At 43.9% G+C, this 22868-nt stretch overlaps 1 protein-coding gene across 1 annotated transcript in view; it reads right to left on the bottom strand.

Moving 5' to 3' along the window:
- LOC126987680 (neural cell adhesion molecule 2-like) overlaps window positions 1-22868 on the bottom strand; it is a gene marked incomplete at its 5' end in the record, with an annotated part of 163970 nt that overhangs the window by 121036 nt on the left and 20066 nt on the right. The window contains 1 exon segment of the mRNA XM_050844806.1: window positions 4318-4480. Coding sequence (XP_050700763.1) covers window positions 4318-4480 — 163 coding nt within the window.

Here is a 22868-nt window from a genome sequence, read left to right as displayed (position 1 = left end):
GGCATCTCCCATTTATCAGACCTCGCTGAACTTTTATGCAAATCTTCAATAAGGTTTTGCCTGTCTTCATCTGGGAGGACCAGCCTGGTAAACAAGCCTACAACTTTGCTCTGCTCAATAACCTAGAGCAGTTGCTTCAGCACCCTACACGTATTCCCGACCGTCTTGGAGACCGGCCCAGCATACTAGATTTCTTCCTTACCTCTAACCCTTCTGTTTACTCTGTCAAACTGTTCTCTCCGTTGGGCTCCTCCGATCACAACCTTATTTCTGTATCCTGTCCTATCAATCCTGTACACCCTCTGGACCCGCCGAAGAGGCGATGCTTCTGGCATTTTGCTTCAGCTCGGTGTGACGACCTGAGGATGTACTTTTCCGATTTTCCGTGGAATGATTACTGCTTCCAGGATAGAGACTACTCTGTATGTGCCCAGCGCATCACAGAGGTGATTGTCTCTGGAATGGAGGCATACCCGACCATCAGGCCCCACCGGGAAGATGCCTACCGGCGCAATAGGCAGCAACGTAAAAAAAAAAAAAAAAGCATTCCACGTACTTTCCCTACTCCTAATACTAAAAAAGCCTTGGTTTAATCACGCTTGTTCCCGTGCTGTCAAAGATAGAGAGGCAGCTCACAAAGGGTACCAGAGCCTTCGCACTCCAGGTAATCATGATCTTTATATTTCAGCCCGGAATCGTGCCAAATCTATTCTTCGACTTACCAAAACATATTTCATGAATAGAAAATGTCAAAACCTTGCTTTTTCTGATTCTTCCCGTGACTTCTTCTGGCACCTTGCAAAAAATATCCCCTCCAATTTCACTTCTTCCTCTTTCCCTCTTCTCCTTAAACCTGACGGCAGCACCGCCGTCTCATCGATCTCTAAGACTGAACTCTTTTCTCAAACTTTCTGTAACAACTCCACTCTGGACGATTCTGGGCATATTCCTCCTACTCATCACCCTATGACTCCTTTATACCTGTTATTAAGATTCTTAAGAGTGATGGTTTCTATGCCCTGTCTGGCCTCAACTCTCAGAAGGCTTATGGACCTGATGGAGTGCCTCCTATTCTATTTAAAAACTGTACCTCCGTGCTGACACCCTGCCTGGTCAAACTCTTTCGCCTTTGTCTGTCAACATCTACCTTTCCTTCCTGCTGAAAGTATGTCTTCATACAGCCTGTGCCTAAGAAGGGTGACCAATCCAATCCCTCAAACTACCGTCCTATAGCTTTACTTCTTGTCTATCTAAAGCTTTTGAATCAATCCTTAACCGGAAGATTCAAAAGAACCTATCCACCTCTGACCTTCTATCTGTTCGCCAGTATGGGTTCCGCAAGGGGCGTTCTACTGGTGATCTTCATGCTCTCTTAACTGACTCTTGGTTATCCTCTCTTAGCCGTTTCGGTGAAACTTTCTCAGTTGCGCTAGACATATCGAAAGCTTTCGATAGAGTCTGGCACAAGTCTTTGCTTTTTAAATTGCCCTCTTTCGGATTCTATCCCTCTCTCTGTTCCTTTATCTCCAGTTTCCTTTCCGGCCGTTATATTTCTGCTGTGGTAGACGGTCACTGTTCTTCCCCTAAACCTATCAACAGTGGTGTTCCACAGGGCTCTATCCTATCACTTACTCTCTTCCTGTTATTAATCATTGATCTTCTTTCCATAACAAGCTGCCCTATCCACTCATACGCTGATGACTCCACTCTGCATTATTCAACTTCTTTCAACAGAAGACCCTCTCAACAGGAATTGCAAAACTCCAGACTGGAGGCTGCAGAACGCTCAACCTCAGACCTTGCCATCATTTCCGATTGGGGTAAAACGAACCTTGTGTCTTTCAACTCGACACAATCCTCCAAACACCTATCCCCTATTCTTCGACAACACCCAGCTGTCGTTTTCTTCAACACTCAATATCCTCGGTCTATCCTTAGCTCAAAATCTCAACTGGAAACTTCACCTCTCTCTTACTAAATCATCTTCCTCGAGGTTGGGCGTTCTGTATCGTCTCCGCCAGTTCTTCTCCTCCGCACAGATGCTTCCCATATCTAGGGGCCTTGTCCGCCCTCGTATGGAGTATGCATCTCACGTGTGGGAGGGCTCCAATCACATAGTTCTTCTGGACAGAGTGGAGTCTGAGGCTCTTCGTCTCATCAGCTCTCCTCCTCTTACTAACAGCCTTCTACCTCTTAAGTTCCGCAGCCATGTTGCTTCTCTTTCTATCTTATATCGATATTTTCATGCTAACTGCTCTTTTGAACTTGCTAACTGCATGCCTCCCCATCTCTCGCGGCCCCGCTGCACTCGACTTTCTACTCATGCTCATCCTTATACTGTCCAAACCCCTTATGCAAGAGTTAACTAGCATCTCCATTCTTTCATCCCCTTCACTGGTAAACTCTGGAACAGTCTTCCTTCGTCTGTATTTCCTCCTGCCTATGACTTGACCTCTTTCCAGAAGAGTGTATCAAGACACCTCTCCACCCGAAATTGACCTCTCTTTTGGCTACTCTTTACTTTTTACTTTTGTGGGAGCGGCGAGTAGGGGGCTTTGTTGTGTGTAATCTTCTTGTTGCCCTCGAGCCGCTTCCTTTGATGTAAATATATATATATATATATATATATATATATATATATATATATATATATATATATATATATATATATATATATATATCAGAGAGAGAGAGAGAGAGAGAGAGAGAGAGAGAGAGAGAGAGAGAGAGAGAGAAAATAATACAACCTAAATAAAAAGAAATACAAAATTTTGTCTCGTTATCAAAACACAACCTAACGTAAAACAAGTATTTGAACTTGATATAAAGTACTACCACACACTATGCCGCACGCATGAATTCTCCTAAGTGAGTGGCAACACAGATAACATCAAGAATAACACCATTAGTAATTGTATCAGCAAAATCGACCTGCACCACTCTACCACCTCTAACGTTCACATTGAGCACACTATCAAATCATTAGACTCCAGTATTTCGCACATCACAGAGCACGACGAGCACATCCGTTATACAACAAACAGTTACACGTACTCAACCTGAAACTAACAAGACACCAAGCAATTATCAAAACACCTCTTACATCACCGCCATCACCAGCATCCCTTCACTTTAAAAGGGGTTGTAAATGGTTGTCCTGAAAAAAAAATTTTTTTGGTATTTTTGGGTTATGAAATTCTGTTAATTTTTATCATTCTTTTGGTATATGAATGAATCTGATGAAAAAACAATACAGTGGTATGCAACATGCAATGCAACGTGCTGCAATGAGTTTCCGCGCGGCGCTTCGGTCTACAATCCATGTTTTCACCCCTTTTTAAATTTAGGATTTTTTTTCCTTGGTTTGTCATAAAACTCTTAGGTTCTCTCTCATCACTGGCTAAAAAAAATGGAAACATTTAGCACTCACTATTATATTTTTATATTTATCCATAATAATATTTTTTTCATAAATCCAACAAAATACTCTATGTATCCACCTCATATGTCTTTTTTCATCATATTTTATTGATTTTACATAGTAGAACAATAGTTTTTACTTTGAAATATGGCGAAATATGGTAAAATTCGAGTATATGGATTTATGACCCCGTAAAAAAGACAACCTTGGGTAAACAAAGCAGCCTGTGTACACAATCAATGAAAGTAAGGGAAACCATATCTGCGTTTTTCTTCATATCCTGATGCATATATTCTGTGGATTTTAAGTCCCCAGGTGGAATAGGTAAAATAAAAAAAATATTTAAACTTCATCGCTTGATATCTCAAGACCATGATTCTGCACTTTAAAAAGTATCTCCTCCTTTGCACTTCATGTTTTACACATATTTCCTACTGCAGCTTATGAAAGTTTGTGTCAGGAATAGGGTTAGCAATCGAAACTATTGTTTGAAGTTGATTTTGATTTTTGAATAATATTTGTCAAATTATTTTTTTTTTATTATTCCATCGAACTTTGAAAAATACTTTTACTATTGTATAAATCAAAACGATAGCAAACGTTAATATCCCATATTTCCTGATTAAAATGCTTTTTTAATTAAAGAAATCGGCTCATAAATAAGGGAGGAGATACACTTAGAACAAAAGGAATTTAACATGGGATTTGAAATTTTACAACATCCCCTTAACACTCCCACTAAAACAAACATTAGTTATCACGCAACCACTGGACAACAAAGCGCCACACATAACACAAACTACACATCATAACACCCAACAGCATAACACCTTCAACTCAACAAACATTAACTCTATCTATAAAGCACCATCCACTACAAGGTAGAGCTAACTCACACTTGACGTCCAACATGATGGGTCTTGAGACTCCTTCGCCCTGGGTGTTGATGGCGCGACACGAGTAGCTCCCTGACGAGTAACGGTCCACCTGCTGCAGCACTAAAGTCATGTTGAACAACAGGATGCCGCCCCCTGTATTATTGACGGTTATGTTGTTGTTCTGTCAAAAAGGAGAAATAAAAAGGTAAATCTGAGTGCTAGCATAATATTGTTTTACTGATTTAAGGTATGGTGATGTTGAAACGAGTGAAGAAAAAAAAGTTAATCCAGTATAGTTCTTATAAAGGCGGGAAAATACATCAGAAATGGAATTCCAGAGGGAGTCTAAAGGTGGTAGGTTGCATTAAGTGGTTAAGGGAGTCATTGAGAAGGTTGATTAGTGATGCAGTGATCGTTTTCCTGAAGGGCAAATAAGAAAAACAGGTTAAAATTATAGTCGCTGAATGATAATATTATTTTAATGGTGCTGTCTTTTAAATATCTACCTTAGTGTGTTGTAGAAAAGGGATTAGAGATGAGCTGAAGTAACGAATAAATGCACTGCTATTGGAAAATAAGCACGATTAATACGGGGCATTGGGTTGGTTCGGATCGCCTTTATGAGGTGCGTCAAAAGATTATGAGGGGGTGGATGGATTACGAAAACGGTAAATATATGTTAAGGGATTGTTTTGCTGAAGGAAAAGGTGTTAAAGTGGCTGTTCAGGAATGGTAAATTAGGTGTAGTAAGAAGATTGTTTGTGGTTGGATGAATTTATGTGGTGAAATTGTGATTGCTTTACTAACGACAGGGAAAAGACATCAAGATCGTCTGCACTCAAAATCTCAACTGGAAACTTCACATCTCCTCTCTCACTAAATCAGCTTTTTCGAGGTTGCGCGTTCTGTATCGTATCTATCATATTAATTTTGTTTTATCCCTCACATATGTTATCCATATACAAGTGACTTATCAGCCCTCGTATGAAGTACGCATCCCATGTCTGTGAATGGTGGATCCCAACGCACAACCCTTATTGATAAAGTCAAAGTCTTTCCGTTTCCTCAAGTCCGCTCTTATTGAGTCTTCTATCTTTTAAACTCTGCCTCAGCGTTGCTTTTTTCTATTTTATATTGATGTTTTAACAATGACTACCCTTCTCAACTGCACTGTGTGTGTGTGTGTGTGTGTGTGTGTGTGTGAGAGAGTGAGAGAGAGAGAGCGAGAGAGAGAGAGAGAGGGGGGGGGGGGTTGAGAATGCTCCCTCTTGCACGAGGGAGCACGAGCCTTTGCCAAAGGCGGCCCGTGGCAGAGAGCCGACAGACCGACTCTATCGGCGATCGAAATCTAGCCGACCAAGTCGGTCCGTCGACGAGGACTGGCGTGTCTCTGAGAGAGGGTGGTGGTGAAGGATTTACCCCCTAAAAAGGGGGAACGGGCCTTTGTCGGTGCGACGGCCCGTCGCAGGGGGGAACCCGCCGCTGGCGTGCGGCGGGTGTGGGGAAGCCTCCGCCGCCGCCACAGCCACGAGTAAGAGCCGGCGAGCAGCGACGGAGGCACGGGCTCTCTGGGCAGGCGCCCAGCAGACACCCGTAGATGACACGTGCGAGCAGCCGACTGGTCAACTTGACCACGGAGGGGTGGCCCTAAGAGAAGTGTCAGACCGAAGTGGTCCATACGTCCACCCACTTCAAGCAGCAAGCATGGTTGAAATAACAAACTTGGTTGAAGTGAAGACACGACAAAAGGCTGTAATCTCAATGGGAGACGTAGAGACAGTGTACAAGAACATGCTTGGGGATGTCATGGCACAGCATTGCCCCACCTTCAGTCGAAAATGGTTAAAAGAATATATTCTGACTGAACTCCCAGCTGTGACATCAGTACTGCAAAAAGATCGTAGGAAATCAGCAGTGCTATACAACCCAACAGCCTGTCAAGAAGATAATGTTCATTCAATGATAATAGATGCTGGCAGCATGGACAATATGCAAGTATTGTCTACTTCAACAAGGAAAGTGTCACAGATAATGATGACATCCCGGTATCAAGTGATACAACATGTGTCCCAGCTGAATTGTACAGCCTGATGAGATGGGTTCTGACTGGGCCTGTGGAACATCTAGCAACTGAAGCAAGAACAGGGATCACAGACCGGTTAGCACTAACTATGAGCCAAAACATGATGTTTGGGTTGAAGACAGACAGGCAGGTCCAGTACAAGCCTTCAGGGTCAGGCACCTTTAGGCAGCTCCGAACAAAGAGAATCCCCAAGTGGTCGGACTAGCGCTTTCACTTCACAGTGACACCAGGAGTAAAAGTTGTTGGAGCTGCTCAACAGGCAAGGATTGTGCGTGTCTCATGGACGCACACTACAACTGGAGACTGCCCTGGCCAATGCTGTTGTGGAAAACACCAAGAATTTTGGGGTCTTATACTCCCTTCCTCAAGAAAGGTTCGTTTGTGTTCTTAGCAGCAGACAACATTGACTTCTCCGAGGACACCCCAGATGGCAAGTGTACTACACATGGTACCATAGTTGCGGTCTATCAAAAACGTGATGCACTTGGAGAGACAGTTGCTCCATCACTCAGTATCAAGCATACTAGTAGCCAAACAGTTCAGCCATACCATTTACAAATTGAACACTGCGAAAAGCCCAAGCCAGTGCAAAACAAGAGAGAGAAAGAGTTTGTGGTAAACGAGGAAGGAATCAACACTGTACATCAAAGGAAGCAGATGTCCTGGATCATTGCCTGTGTATTATCAAGGTTAGCAGGAGGACCTTGTAAAATTCCTTGTTGGGCCGGATACAATTCTCTGACATCAAACAGCTCATGCCTGAAGTGGCCCATGAATGGTCAACCCTCCTCACTGTGCTGAAACAAGCAAATGCAATCAGGAAGTTTACAGTAGGAGATGATCACCCGACTGTCATCACCTTTGACATGGCACTCTACGAAAAGTGGTACAATTGTTGGATGCTCGACCAGATCTGAAGAAGTCAACAGTACCAAGACTGGGAGAGCTCCATGCTGTCATGGCTGCTTTGAGAGCTTTGGGATCTTCAATTGAAAATTCAGGGATTGATGATGCTTGGATCGAGGCTGGCCTGTATGGTACTGCAACAACAAGGCAGATTCTGAGTTGCTCACACTACAAACGCTGCCTGACAGCTCATATCTACACCTACATTGCCTTCTATGAATTAATCCTTGAGGAATTCTTCAACGAATACCCACAGCTCAAGGCTACATTTGACCAGGCAACAGAACAGGTCACATCAGCATGTTGCCACAAGGACAAGTCAGTCAAAGAAGAATCTGTCAAACAAGCAAATAGTTCACTGCAGGATATCATGGCCAAAGAATCCTTTGAACAAGCATTCGAGACATGGAAGAAAACCAAGTGCAAAAATGTCATGTTCGCCTTCATCACCAACTACCTCTGCAGAGTAGAGGCCATCCTTCACTTCATTGCGGCTTCTCGAAATGCTGATTGGGAGTTGCACCTGGAAGCTGCAGAGTCACTGAGCAAGTTATTCTTTGCCTTCGACCGCATCAAGTACAAGAGACTTTGGCCACGCTATATTGCGGACATGAAAGATCTCAAGACAAACCACCCCAACACCTGGTCGGAACTTGCCAGTGGCAATGTGTCTGTCACCAGGAGTGCAATTCCATTTGTATGAACACATCAACAGACAAATGAAGGTTCACTCTGGGTTGACTGGAATCTCAAACAATGCTAATGCAAGGCAGAGATTCTTCATGGCTGCTGTAGAACTGTCTTGCCTCTCAATTAAGTTCAAAGACCAGTTCAACACAACGGACACCACCAGAACTGAACATCCTGGGGTCACACAAAGCAGCATACAAAGGGACCACGCCGCTGTTGATAGCATCAAGGCTACAATACTGAGTCATGGGAACCCAGTCAGAGGTGAAGGCGATCAACTATACAACATAATTACTGGTGGATGCATACCACAGGAACATGTTCACGACATCCTACATGCAGACTCAATTGGGCAGAAGCTGTACGAGGACTTCGTTGCAGATAGAATAAATGGTGATGTCCGTCTGTGGTCCACTGTGAAGAAAGAGAAGTTAAAGACCTTCACCTCAAATAACACACAGTCAATCATCAAACTTCAAAACACAAGTATAGAGCTCAAAGAAACCAAAGACCTGTACAGACGCCTGCTTGTCCTGTCAAGATCACGAGACATTGATCAAAAGAAAGCAATCGGTACCTATGAGTTCACTCAGGTGCCAAGAGCACTTTTTGCCAGCGATGGAGAAATTCTTCCATGCACTGACAAATCAAAGCTAATACACCGACTTGAGAAGCTTGTTGAGGAGAATGCCGAAACAGAGAACCTAGAAGCAGCAGGAGCAGAACAAGAGTCAGGCACCAGCCAGAAGCATCATCACAGGATTGCTCTTGTGGATGGCATGGTGATTCTCCATAACCTTACGAAGAAACCACCAACTATGGAGACCGTAGGAGATCTTAGCAGGTGGTACTACGACAGAGTGATGGGTCTTGCATGTGACTACGATGAAATAATCGTAGTATTTGACACCTACAAGCCTGAGTCTCTGAAACAACGAACCAGAGAAAGAAGAAACCTGGGTCAGCTTCCAGTTGAGTACCAGATCAAAGATGAAACAAATATCAATAGCTGACAAGATCATCGAATATGAGCATACAATATCTAATATATTTAACTATTTTCAACAAAACACTTACAGTGTGTTGTGTTTGTATTTCTTTATAGGAAGGACCAAAGCCAACATAAGGATGGAGTGTGAAGACAACAATCATGAAGAAGCAGACACACTGCTCATCCATCAAGCAGTCCTTGCGTCACGCCGCAGTTCACCCAACACGGAACTCATGGTTTTTTCACCTGACACAGATGTGCTTGTCCTTCTGATAGGACATTATGATATTCTCCTGAACAGCACATCAATTACCATGAAATCTGGAGTACTGCAGATAGGTTCTATGTGGACATTTTGGGTGCATCCTCTTCCAGCGTTCCATGCATTTACTGGTACTGACAACACCAGCCGGTTTTCTGGAATCGGTAAAGTGACATGGCTGAACATTTTCCTTCAGGCACCAGAGGAGATCTGGAAAGCTCTGCAACAGCTCTCTGAACCAGATGAAGTCACAGAAGAACAGATTTCTATCCTGGAGAAATTTGTCTGTCATGCTTACAAGCCGAAGAAGTCGGACATCACGAACATCCCAGATCTCCGGTGGTACCTTTTCTGCAAGAATATGGCAGACAGGCTGCCACCTACCATTGTAAACAACATATACTGCGAGCAAAGATACAAGCCAGAGTGTGGGGTCAAGCTTCTGTTGCCCAACAGAGCCTACCAGAGCCTTTGGGTAACGGATATTGCAGAACCAAGGATGGACAACTGCAACAACAGAACTTCTGCCAGCACCAGAAGCCATTCTGGAAATGGTAAGATGTCTTTGCAAGACAAACTGCTCAACTAAAAGGTGCTCTTGTGCTGCAGTGAACCTTCCTTGCACTGAAATATGTCAGTGCACAAGTGACTGCCAAAATGACCAAGATTCAAAGGATGTTTCATCTAATCTCATTGACTCGGAGAGTGACGATGATGATGATACAGACGATGATTGAGAGACCATGATATATATTGCCTAAAGACAATAATACAGATTAATTGTGGCAGTTTTAGCTGCTGTTTCTTTAATTCTTTCTATGATCACTCAATGCTTAAATGTATTACCTTGCATACTTCTGCTGCTACTTGAAATTGCAATTGTTGCGTGGAAACACCTGGTGCTTACCTCTGATTAGACTACTGTAATACTATCACTTAGTGTCACAAATTGTATGTAAATAATATTTAACACTTTAGAATGTATGGTGCTGATGTGTTTCTAGTTTCACATTGTATGTAGGTTATGAAAAATAATGCCAACATGGAACAAGTAGTTTTCGGTTTTGTAACACATTTATTACCATAATGTTCCTTAATAAAATGCCTAAAAATGGTAATTTCTGCTACTTCATGTTTTAAATCATATCTAAAGACTACATTTATATTATGACAAAGCAAATTAAAGAAAAAAATAGCCAAACTTAGCTGTGCTGAAGTCACTCAATTGAAAATTGCATTTCAGAAGTCGGCCATTTTCAACATCCAAGATGGCCGCCAAGGTGACCTAATTAATTTTGGCAACATTGTTTATGAGATTCCTTGACTTGTAAGCATTCCAAAAATGTATAGTTTACAAAATCCCCCAAAAATTCCAACGAAATTACACTAGTGACCTCACTAGTAGTGCCGATGTGATGTAATGAATGTAGGGATGTGTAGCGGTGTTAGGGTTGTGTTAGCCTATCGTTTGTACCAATATTTCGTAATGATGTATTGTGGTATCGGGTATTATGTGTTTAGTTTGTTTTCGTACTTCAGCTTACTGCTGTTTTGATATGGTAGTGATTGTTGCAGTCGTGTATTGGCAAAGTAGTGGGATATGAATTATTGTTATAGCTTTTGTATATCAGAGTCAGCAGTAGTGTGGTGTTGGTACAGTTGCATTAGCAGTTGTTTGGAACTGGCGTGTTAGACTAGCATAGGTTATTAATAAAGGTGGGCGCATACGCTATAACTGCGCGTGGCTGCAGTGCACATATCCGTATCTTTGACTCCAGTACACGGGCGAATGTGAAATCCGGAATTGCCTCAGTTTAACTTACTCAGGATTCCCGAGATACCCATTTATCAATTAATCAATCAATGGGGGCATAAGCCGGGGGGCGCGTCACCCAGTCATCCCTACGACGCCAAGCCCGGGGGTCCCTCCGGGCAAGTCATCATGCAGACCCCTCATCCGAAGTACCTCCTGGCATTATCTATCGACTTGCTCATGCCACGAATTCTGTGAGCGTCTCCTTGGGCTCCTCCATTCAGGACTGTCTCTTACAGAGACAACCCAATGAGCAGGGTCGGCTTCTGGGTAGCGTCCCACATACCCATATCCCCGGAGTTCACGCTGACGAACTATTCATGTAATATATGTCGAATCAGTCTCACGGAAGTAGTCGGCGGTTTGACACAGGCATTCCAGCGATATTCCCATGATTCTACCTATTTATCGACCAGGCCGAAATAGAGGATGAACAACTGGGTGAGCTTCACGCCGGCTGCCCGGGCCAGGATTCGAACCACTGTTCTTCTAAATAGTGGTGTTCGTAAAACAATGGCTGTGGTGTAGTTGCAGTACTGGTAAAAAAATATTAAGACTAGTGTGGTGTTGGTAATGGCAGTACCGTGTATTGTTGGTAAGGTAGCGGCAGTATCTTTGTGATAGTAAAGTGATAGCATTAGTGTTGTATTGGTAAATCAATAACAATAGTGAGGCGTTTAGTTGTAGCAGTAGTGTGGTGTTGGTAGTGAGAACACTGTGGTGTCGGTAAGGTAGTGCCACTAGTGTGGAGTTAGCAGTGGCAGAAGTGTGGTTTTAGTAAAGTAGTGGCAGTAATGAGGTTTTTTAGTGGCATTATTGTGACTTTGGTAAATAAGTAGCAGTAGTGTTGTGTTTGAGTAGAAATAGCAGTAGTGTGATGTTAATAGTGTTGGAGTCTGCAGTGTCATGGTGTTAGTGTTGTCGTGGCAGCAGTGGTGTGTTTTCGGTGATATTGGCAACAGTTGTGTTGTGGTAGTATGATACTTGCATCAGTGGTGTGCTGTTGGTAAAAAACGACGTGAAGTGTTTGAGTAGTATTTGCGCAAGTGGTGTAGTTGCGGCACAATCAGTGGTTTTCACCAATCTATTGTTGTTGTTGTTGGTGATGACGGATAAATGTGTTTTGGTGGCATAGACATATTGTGGCAATAAAGTAGTTGCTGTAGTTTAAAGCAAAAGTCAGCACCCACCTGTTGACTTATTAGGAGTCTTTATGCTCCCATCCTTTATTTTTTCACTTTATTGTCACTTGTCTTTTATATTTTTTTTCATCATGTCTGCTCATTGAGGTCTATATCACTATATGGTTGGTCTGTATCAATATTTGGTTTCCGTTAATGGCCGTTAATGGGTCTCTATAATAATAGTAATAATAATAATAATAATAATAATAATAATAATAATAATAATAATAATAATAATAATAATGGTTGCGGCAATGGTGTGCTGTTGGTGATGGTAGCGGTGTGGTGTGGCAGGAAGGATATCATGAACCACCTCCTCTTAGCCACGCATTCATTTGGATTCTGAGCAGGTTGTGAGAATTTAGACAAATTATGATGATTCACGTGGATCTCCCGTTTGAGTGCGGCTCATGTCTGCTCTGCGTGTGGGAGAGAGGGCGTCCATGCAAGGGGAAGTGAAGCGAGGGAGAAATGGTGAAGGAAGGCAAAGGGAGAGAGATATAAAGATAATGGAAATTATGTCATAGGAGGCGACGGCCTGAAGAAACGAAGGGAACGTAAGAGGTGAGGGTAGTTGAAGGGAAAGGGAGAAAGGTATATGACGAGCTATAGATTGGGGGGGTTGAGGGTAAAGGGGGCTAAGGAAAGGAAGAATAGACAAAGAACAGTAAACATGTTGAGTAAGAGGTCCGTGTATAGACAGACGGAAGCAAGGAAAGGTGAAGTACTGTAGGGAACGGTCAAGGTAAGGGATGGGAAGCTGAGAGACTTTTCAATCAATCAATCAATGGGGGCATACGCCGGGGGGCGCGTCGCCTCACCCACCCTACAACTCCAAGTCAGGGGGTCCCTCCGCGCTAGTCTCCATGCAGGCTCCCTTCCCGTCTTGAGTACCTCCTGACAGGATCTATCGACTTGGTCAAACCACGAATGCTGTGGGCGTCCCCTTGGCCTCCTCCACTCAGGATTCTCTTACAGAGACAACACGATGAGCAGGATCAGCTTCAGGGTAACGTGCCACGTGCCCGTATAGCCGGATTTGGCGTTGACGGACTATGCAGGTAATATATGTCGAATCAGTCTCACGGAGTACTCACTGGATTGACACAAAGTAATTCCAGCGATATCCCATGATTCTGCGTAGACATTTATTACCAAAAGCATCAACCCGCCTCTCCAAGTCCTCATTGAGTATCCATGTCTTACAGCCATAAAGTAAGACAGGGAGCACAAGGGACTTAAAGATCCGGATCATTGTTCTTCTGCACAGGTATCGACAACGCCATACAATCGTTCTGAGCAAGTCCATAACATCGTGGGCCAAGCCAATCCGCCGTAAGACTTCCTGGCGAGACTCACCGTTGTTATGAACTACTCCACCAAGATACGTAGAACTTTCTGAGATCTCAATGTCCTCGCCACACGCTTGAACAGACTGTACTGTTTCATCTAGCAAGCCTCCAAACATCTGTACCTTGGTTTTGGCCCAGGAGACACGAAGTCCCAAGAGCTTAGAGCCACCACCAAAACCTCCACCGACTTCACCAGGATTACTGCATCATCGGCAAAACCAAGGTCAATGACCTAATTATTGCCAATTGATATCCGCAATGACGCTGGTCCACAACTCTGCCTTGCAATCAGTCAATACAATTGTTGAAAAGTGAAGGGGGAAGGACACGGCCCTTTCTCACTCTCTAATGCACGGGAAAGAAGCTGGACAAGCCCTTCCCCCCCTCCCCCCTTACACACACACACACACACACACACACACACACACACACACACACATACACACACACACACTTTATTGCACTGTCAGCTCCAGAGTACAGGCCAGTCACCAAACCAATAGTCCTTGCAGGAATCACACGGAGTCGCAGAAGATCTCAGAGTGCCTCGCGATGCACTGAGTCAAACGCCTTCTTGAGATCGACAAAGGCTGCAAGCATCCCCTGTCGAAACTCAAGTCGGCGCTCCACCAGTACACGAAGCGCTAGGTTACGGTCAGTTGTTGACTTACCAGGCGTGAACCCGGACTGTTCAAAACTGTTCAGACTGTGCATAATGTTTTAATTAATAAAAAGTGAAAAGCCACAGGTAAGGAAGGGAATGTGACTTCGGCGAGTGGTAACGAGGGAAAGGAAAAATATAGATAAAGGAAACGGACTGGCGGCACATAGATAAATGGGAGATAAAGATGGTGACGAAGGGAATGAGTAGGAAGTGAAGATGGCTCAATATAAGGAGATAAAAATAAAATAAGATAGCATACTGAGACTGCAAGAGGCGGGTAGGCAGGTCCTGTGAACATAACCTCACCTAACATAACTAGCCAAGTCTGATCCACTCCAACTTTTCTTCTAGAAATTCGATCATTCTATGTGACTCGCCTTCTGTACATGACAGTGTCGCCCAGTCGATATGGGGGAGGTTAAAGTCTCCTAATATCAATGAGTCGTTGTTATTAAGTGACTGCCTTAAAACGCTGTACATTTCAAGGTCGTCATCGAGTGATTGCCCGGGAGGCCTGTAGGTGACAGATATATTTAAATTGACTTTTGGAATGTTTACTTGCACGCACAAATGTTCAACGTTACTGTTTCTTGGTGTTTTGTCAGTGGGTTGCAAATAGCTTTTGACAAAAAGGGCGACGCCACCGCCTCTACGGTTTACACGATCTTTGTTGAAGAGTCTGTAGCCATCTATGTTGTATTCGGAACTTAAATCAATATTTGTGGTGTCGATAAATGTTTCGGTTATACCAATTATGTCAAATTTTCTGTTAGAGCAAGACATCTCGGTTCATCAAATTTGTTTCTTAGGCTACGCGCATTGAAACTAAGGATTTTTAAGTTATCTAGAGGCTTGGTAATAGAGGTGGTGATACTTGCGGGATCACGGTTACGGGTTTGTTGCGATGCATGGCGTCTATTTACACGTGCGGGGCGGAGGGACGTGGCTGAGGGTCGTTTTTTGATTGGGTGTCACGTACTGCGTCGTTGAGGAGCCTTCCAAATCTGGCTACTATATTAATGAGAGAAATGCAGAATTGACGCATAAAATATGCGGAGCTGACGAAGATGTACCTATCTCGACCCCTTGTCAGATTCAAACAATTTCGCCCTTCAACACCTTCCCTTCCTCTCCGGAGGGAACCCTTCGAGTATTATGGTAGGGGAAAATGGCCGAAAAGGTTCTACAGTCGAAGAGGTTGCCTTATGGTGCGGCCGTAAGACCCCTCAGTCCCTTTCACAACTAGACCTGCAGCGACGGGCCAAATTTGTGGCTTTACCGCTTACCAGCGACGGGCCAAAATTTGGACTTGACATAACACCCCCCAAAATAAAGAATGCATACATAAACTGATCACAAATGGGTTGATATATATTATATAATGATTTGCGTGAGTGATTTTTCTCATTAATTCGCTTAGAGGAGCCTTTAAGAAACATGAACCCCGCAGCTACCGGGTTAAAGAAAAATGATGTGAAGGGTTATCCCTGCCTTCACTCAGAATACTCCACTTACAGACATTGAAGTCAATCTGCCACTTAAAGCTGTCTAGTTCAATATGGTAAGCATTAGCTTCCTGATCCGACTCGATTACTCTGCCGTCCTTTACATCATCCGGCAACTTACTTCATCGCTACATCACTACTAATTAATGTATCTAAATCACTGATATTAATGATTAAAAGCATTGGACCCGGTATCAACACTTGTTGAACCCCACTCATAGCACAGCCCGTCTGATTTTTTTTTACCATTGCTTTGCACTTTGTGCTTCCTACCGCTACTTTCCCATCTATTCCACGAGTCTTTTAGTAATAAGACCATATTTTTTTTTCCAGAGGGAAAAAGACCGTGAAACCGTGCTGTGAGTCATTAATTAAGTTACGGGTATGTTCGACTCTAGCACCTCGCGTACGGCTGATGTAAACTAATAGAAGGTCAATTAGAAATAAATGACTTGTCCCCCCCTTTTTTTTAAAATCTGCGTCCTATTAGCTAAGTTCAATAGCTGGGCATATAACCAAAATTTACTCTCCTTCAATATTGGTTATAGGGCCACTTAGGGTTATCCTTGGGTTCCTTTAGAGCTCATGGAAATATTTTATCAGGACCTGTCGATATATTTTTCACTAACTTACCAAACTCATCCTGAATTACATGTCTAGTGATGATTATATACCTCAACTTGTTATCTTCGCCCTCATACAGCTGCATTTTCTCCGGAATGTTTGTTAGATTTTCCTCTGTGAAGACAAAGGAGCTAATCGTTCAACATTTCGCTCATATCTTTCCCATTTTCAACGACCTCGCCCGTTCTTGTTTTCAACGGTCCAATTCCGCCCTGCTGTTTGTCCTATACATCTTAAAAAAGAACTTTTAGGATTATTCTTAGTCTTAGCTAGCCAAACCCCATATTTCCCTCTGTTCCAGAGGTTAGTTTCACCGTCTTTTTTTATTTGCTTATAAATTCCCATCTTTAAGCCAATTAAATGTTGTCATTTCTAAGTGTTCGGTGAGGTATATGGTGTCCCTGCCCCTCTATTATTACTCTAGCTAAATTACTGAAGGTTATTTTCATATGTGTTTCCAGGAGATCGGATTCCAGTCCGCGTTTCTGCCTCTCATCTAACCCTAAGGTTCCCAATTTACATATTCTGTTCTTATCCCCTCGTAATTATTAGCCTTTCTTAAATATCGTACAAACACTGGGTTATTTTCATAGGTTACTGCCAACTTTAAGTTTAATCTGACCTCATTCTGGTTACTATTTTTTACCTTTATCTTATCTCTCTTATCTCTTAAATCATTGTTTTCCTTTCTAAATGTTCGGTGAGGTATATGATGTCCCTGGCCTCCTACCATTAATCTAACTAATTTATTGTATGTTATTTCTGAAAGGTTCTTGTAGATCGGATTTCAGCCCACGGTTATGGTCTTCATCTAACCTTAAGGCTTCCAAGTTACTTCCTCAATTTTTTTTAAGCCCCTCGTAATTATCTCTTCTTAAATCTCGCACCAACACTGGGTTGGCCTCATGGGTTACCGTGTAAGGCACTACGTAAATATAATAGAGATATACCGGAAAAAAAAACCCAAAAAATGAGGTGGTAGGCAAAAACTGATACCAACGGGAACTAAAAATGACGGTCAAACCTTAGTCAGCAAAAACTGTGTTGCAGTGTATTTTTTTACGCAACTGACTAGTTTTAATGTGTTGCATAGTCCCTCCCTATTCGCCCTCCTCCCTCGCCTATCCTAAAAACATCCTTCAGGATACTGTGGACGGTCAAGGAAGTCTCAGAACACCTGAGAGACCATTATCCAGACCCTGATCTCATCATGTGCGGTTCACGTCTACCTGTTGTGGAAGAACACAAGTTCTTAGGACTCGTCTTCGATAGGCGCCTCACATGCCTTCCACACGTAAAAGCCTTAAAAACACAGTGCATGAGACCGCTCGATCTCTTTCGTGTTCTGTCATGCACTTCATGTGGCGCTGACCGCAAAATACTCCTACGCCTATACCAGGCACTCATCGGCCCGAGACTGTCCTACGGCTGCGAAATATATACATCGGCAACAACCGCTCGCCTCCGCACACTTCATGCAGTCCATCACGCTGCAGTCCGACTGTCAACAGGTGCTTTTAGATCATCCCCCATATCAAGTCTTTTAGTTGACGCGGGAGTGCCACCCTTGGACTTGCATATAGATGAACTTCTAATTAAGTACTGGTACAGACTACAACACCAACCTAACAACCCTGCCTACACCGTTGCCATAGATATCAATCTATATATAATAAATAGAAACAAACCTCTCATATACCTCGGCCCTTTGGTTTCCGTGTCCGGAATGTCATTGGGGATTTCTCACTACCACACTTCCCAGTAGCCATGTACCAGTCCTCCCATCGAACTGTGGGAATTTCCAGACCTACTGTTCTGCCGGTACTTTCCTTTCAGTAAGGCGGATGTGTCAGAGAGGATTGCCCGGCAGTTGTTCCTCTCGCACGCTACCTGCCATGACACATCTACACCTGTATTCACAGACGGCTCCAAATCCGATGTTGGCGTTGGATTTGGAGCCGTCTTTCTCGAGTTTTCCCGTTCTGGTAACCTTCCTGCATGCCCTTGCATCTATATTTACTACGGAGCTTTCCGCAATTATTTTAGCGATACGCGTCATTTTTATAATGCCGGTGGGACGTTTTACTATCTTTAGCGACTAGTCCTATCCAAAAGACGTGGGCATGAGGTGACCTTTTTTGGGTACCTGCCCACGTCTCTATGGTTGGTAATGAGGATGCTGATGAGGTGGCGCGGGCCGCTGCTTCTCGTCCTCCCTCACAGTGCGCTCTCCCATTCAGGGACTTATATCCCACCGTGCGGCCTGCACTCCAGAGGTTGTGGCAGCGCCGGTGGGAGGCTGTGATTGCCACGACAAAGATGGGGAGCGTCCCTGGACGTAAGAGGAAGACTCTCCTGGCCCGCCTTAGGGTGGGTCACACTCGGTATACACATGGCTTCCTCATGCCCCGGGGAGTTCAGCCGTACTGTCATGACTGCTTGGTCCCCCAGACTGTTCTGCACTTGCTGGTCGAGTGCCCCAGTCTGGGGAACCTGCGAGAACGGTACTTCTCCCGGTGTCGGGGTGGATATGGGAGTTTCTCTTTCGTGCTAGGGGAGAAGGCACTCTCCCCGGTGTGGTGTCATCTGCCATCCGGTATCATGCGATATCGCTTCCTTAATTTAGCATAGCGGAACCCAAAATTTACTATCATAGAATAACTAAGTGAAGTATTTAAGTGTAAAAAAGTACCATGGAAGACCTAAAAAGCGATGCAAAGCTTAAGTCACAAGAAGAAGAAGAAGAGTGATTGTTGATTTCCTAGTTATATACATACATGCGTCATCATTTGATTTCATAATAGAATAAATAAACTTGGGTAGGACATATCCCGACAAGCAGTCGACAAAAGACACGGTACTGTGTCGAAATTCTTGTATGTATTCAAGATGGGATGTCTCACGATCCCCGGATGTCTCATGACACTACACCGGAACATGAGGTCATCGACTACCTCGAGGAGGCTAGTATCCCTCATCTACTATAGGCGTACAACCAATAGCGGTTGCTTCTTATTTTCCGATTCTTAACTTTTCCTAATTTTACGATTTTATACGGTAATTTTATTCAGCGCCACATAACCAGTCCAGCTGCGCAGCCATGAATTTAGTCTAATCAATCAATCAATCAATCCCTGAGCGTCAGGTGTGTCCCATCCTTAAAATGTACAAAGTCTCCCTGCCAAAGAAGAGGTCCTAATGGTCGAAGAAAAGCCATCCATCTCGCATGCTGCGAGTTGCTAGCCTGCTTTTCACTGCTATCGCCGCAGGCTTCTCTGATACGCCTGTGGAGCTTCCCACTGGACGCGAGACTTAGGTCATTTCCATTCGCGCTAAGGAAAACGATAGATTGTGGTCTGTCGCCTACCATACATGGGTCAACCCTGTCGCCTAATGGCCTCTTCGTGCCCCTGGAAGACGCAACTTAACTCAGTTTTATTTTAGTATTGTGAGCAAAAGTACCTGTCAATAAAGAAGTATTTGGCTGTCTCCTAATACTAGAATCTTGCAACCAGGTGCGGAGCCAGAAAGATGAGGAGTGCAAGGGAGGAGGGGAAAGTAGGAAGGAGGATGAGAATGAGGGTCAGAGCGAAGAGGACGGGAAGAAATTCACTAAGAATTTGAGGAATGAGCAAGGCCATCTTTGGAAACTGTGGAGGGGATTTAGTAGGCGGAGGATGAAACATGGAAACATGGCCGAGCAGGTAGCAGAAAGCCTATTGGCTCATTGCGAGGCTGCCTTCTTTTAGAGATTTAATCAATCCGTCAGCCACAGGAGCGGCTTGCGGGAAGGATTAAAGCACTACTGAACGTACTCGTGGATATACGTTTAGTTCACTCCGACGCAGCAAAGTGACGGTCAATGCGATTTTTAAAGGAGTTGATTGTTTCCTCACTAACCACTCCTGCAGGAAGGCTGTTCTAGTGGCGGACGACTCTGTTCGAAAAATAACTCCTGCCGATATCTGTAAAGCATCGCTTGGCTTGAATTGTTTTACTGTTGTTTCTTGTTCGCGGGTTAGATTTTAGCGTGAAGAGTTTGGAGTAATCAACATTGCTGAACTTGTTCAGTTACTTGAAGACTTGTATCATGTCTCCTCGCAGTCGTCTCTTTTCCAGCGTGAAGAGGTTGAGTCGCTTGAGTCGTTCTTCGTAAGGTTGCGTTCTCAATGATGGTATCATTTTCGTTGCGCGTCGCTGTACTCTCGAGTAATTCAGTGTCTTTCTTGTAGTTAGGAAACCAGAATTGCACGGCGTATTCCCCGCTATGAACCCGAGCATAGTATTGGCTTTCTTGCAGGTCTTACAGGTCACTGCTGTACGAGGTATTTTTCTTCCTGCACTGCCTGTAGTGGTTCGCTACCCATGTGGTATGTGTGGTTACTATTTCTGGACCTGATGTGCATTACTTTACATTTGGTAGTGCTGAAGGGCATCAGTCACTTTTCCGACCACTGAATGATCTTGTCTAAGTCTCTCTGGATGATTTCGCAGTCTGCTGTCGTGAGGGCCTTCCCCTTCCCTCGCATCTTGGTGTCGTCAGCAAATTTAGAAAGTGTGGATCTTAATCCTAGTTCTAGGTCGTTGATATATATAATGAAGAGTATTGGGCCCAACGCTGATCCCTGTGGCACTCCACTTGTCACCGGGAGCCACTCGGAGGCTTGCCCGTTGAGTAGAACTCGTTGCTTTCTTCCAGTGAGCCAATCTTTTATCCACGCCAACAGATTGCCTCCCAGTCCCGCCGGTTTCAGTTTCTTGAGAAGTCGTTTGTGCGCTTATTCCTGAAACCGTGCTGAGCATCGGAAATGATATTGTTGTCTTCAAGAAATTAGAGGAGTTTGTCTCTCATAATCTTCTCGGGAACTTTTCCAGCCACTGAAGTCAAGCTAATTGGCCTGTAGTTCAAGGCCTCGCTCTTTTCTCTCTTCTTGTAGATCAGTGTTACGTTCGCTTGCTTCCAGTCTTCGGGAACTTTATTTTGTTGTAGTGTCAAATTATAGATGGCGGTGAATGGATTGAGTATTTGCTGCTTGAGTTTCTTTACCAGCCTGGGTGACAAGTCGTCGGTCCTTTTGCACGTCCCGTTCATAAATTGAGCCAATTTCTAGGGGCGTGATTCCCGTCGGTGGAATAGGGCTCTCGGGTATCGACTCTGTGTCCTCGGCGGTGAACACAGACGCGAAGTTCTTGTTCAGGATTTCGACCATTTCGACCATGGGGACCGATGTTGCTTTTCGACTTCTTTTTTGTTCTTATATATGTAAATATTTTTGGGGGGTTATAATTGGATTCGCGTGCTATTCGCTTCTCATAGTCGCGCTTACATTGGCGGATGAAGGTTCTGCAAGCTCTGAGGCTGCGTTGGTATTGTCCATGTGCTCCATCTGTGTTGTTTTCCTTCAACAAGTTACAATTTATTTTCTTTAAATGTATCGCCCTTCTGACTTGGATAGCGATCCATGGTGGATTTACGCCGTTGTTTGTTCTCCTAGTCTTCATGGGGACTGTTGTCCTCTCTACTTCTTGGAGTTTATTTTTGAAGATATTCTACGCGTCGTCTACAAGGGGGAAGTTCAGGTGTTCCCAAGTAGCTTGAGGTAGTAGTTGACGAGCAAGACTGAAATTAGCTTTTCTGTAGTCTGGAATCTTGGACGCGTTTTCTATATGCTCGTGTTCCGTTCTAATGCTGAAGCGAATTAGGTGATGATCGCAGCCGTTTAGTTTCTCATCGATTCTCCCTTCGCGTACGAGGTCGGGGTCAGTCACAAGTACGAGGTCTAGGATATTGTCTTCTCGCGTTGGTTGAGTAATAATCTGGGTTACAAATGTGTCTTCTAACATTTAGAGTAGTCTATTACTCTCCTGATTGCCATTCATTGTGTTCCAGTTGATTTTGGGATAGTTAAAGTCCCCAATAATCACTGATTGCTTGTTTTGAATTATGGCATGAATTTCCTCATGCAGTGCTTCGTCGTCAGCTGCTTGTTGCTTGGGAGGTTTATACACGGTACCAATCGTCAGTTTGTTGTACTTGTTAGTTTCTAGTTGTATGTAAAGGAGTCGTATTTATCTTGATTTTTTTTTTCATAGCAGGGAGTGTGTTCTTGACGTAACATATGACACTGCCTTTTTTTTGTGAAGTCTGTTCTTGTAGAAACTTTCGTATCCCGGAACTGAAAATTCAATCATTAAGTGGTCAGAGGTGGCCCGTGTTTCAGTGATTGCTATTATGTCTGGCTTCTACACGTCGATGTAGGCAAGTAGCTTATCCCCTTTGAGAATTAGACTGCGCGCGTTGGTGTAAAGGACAAAACTGTCTTTCTTGGCTTCGACGCTTCGGGGCGCATTAGACGGGTTTCTGCGTGTTTTCTGTTGGGAGCCTTGTTGTATGATGGGCTATCGCTATTATTTAGTTGCTTGCGGTATGTTGGCGCCTCTCTCGCGCTTGAAGTTTTTGGAGTACGAAAGTACGTCATCGTTCAGCAACCTACC

This window comes from Eriocheir sinensis, chromosome 66 (assembly GCF_024679095.1).
Source record: "Eriocheir sinensis breed Jianghai 21 chromosome 66, ASM2467909v1, whole genome shotgun sequence".
NCBI classification, from domain to species: Eukaryota; Metazoa; Arthropoda; class Malacostraca; order Decapoda; family Varunidae; genus Eriocheir; species Eriocheir sinensis.
Note: the sequence above shows the minus strand (reverse complement) of the source record. Positions and strands in the feature narration are given on the sequence as shown.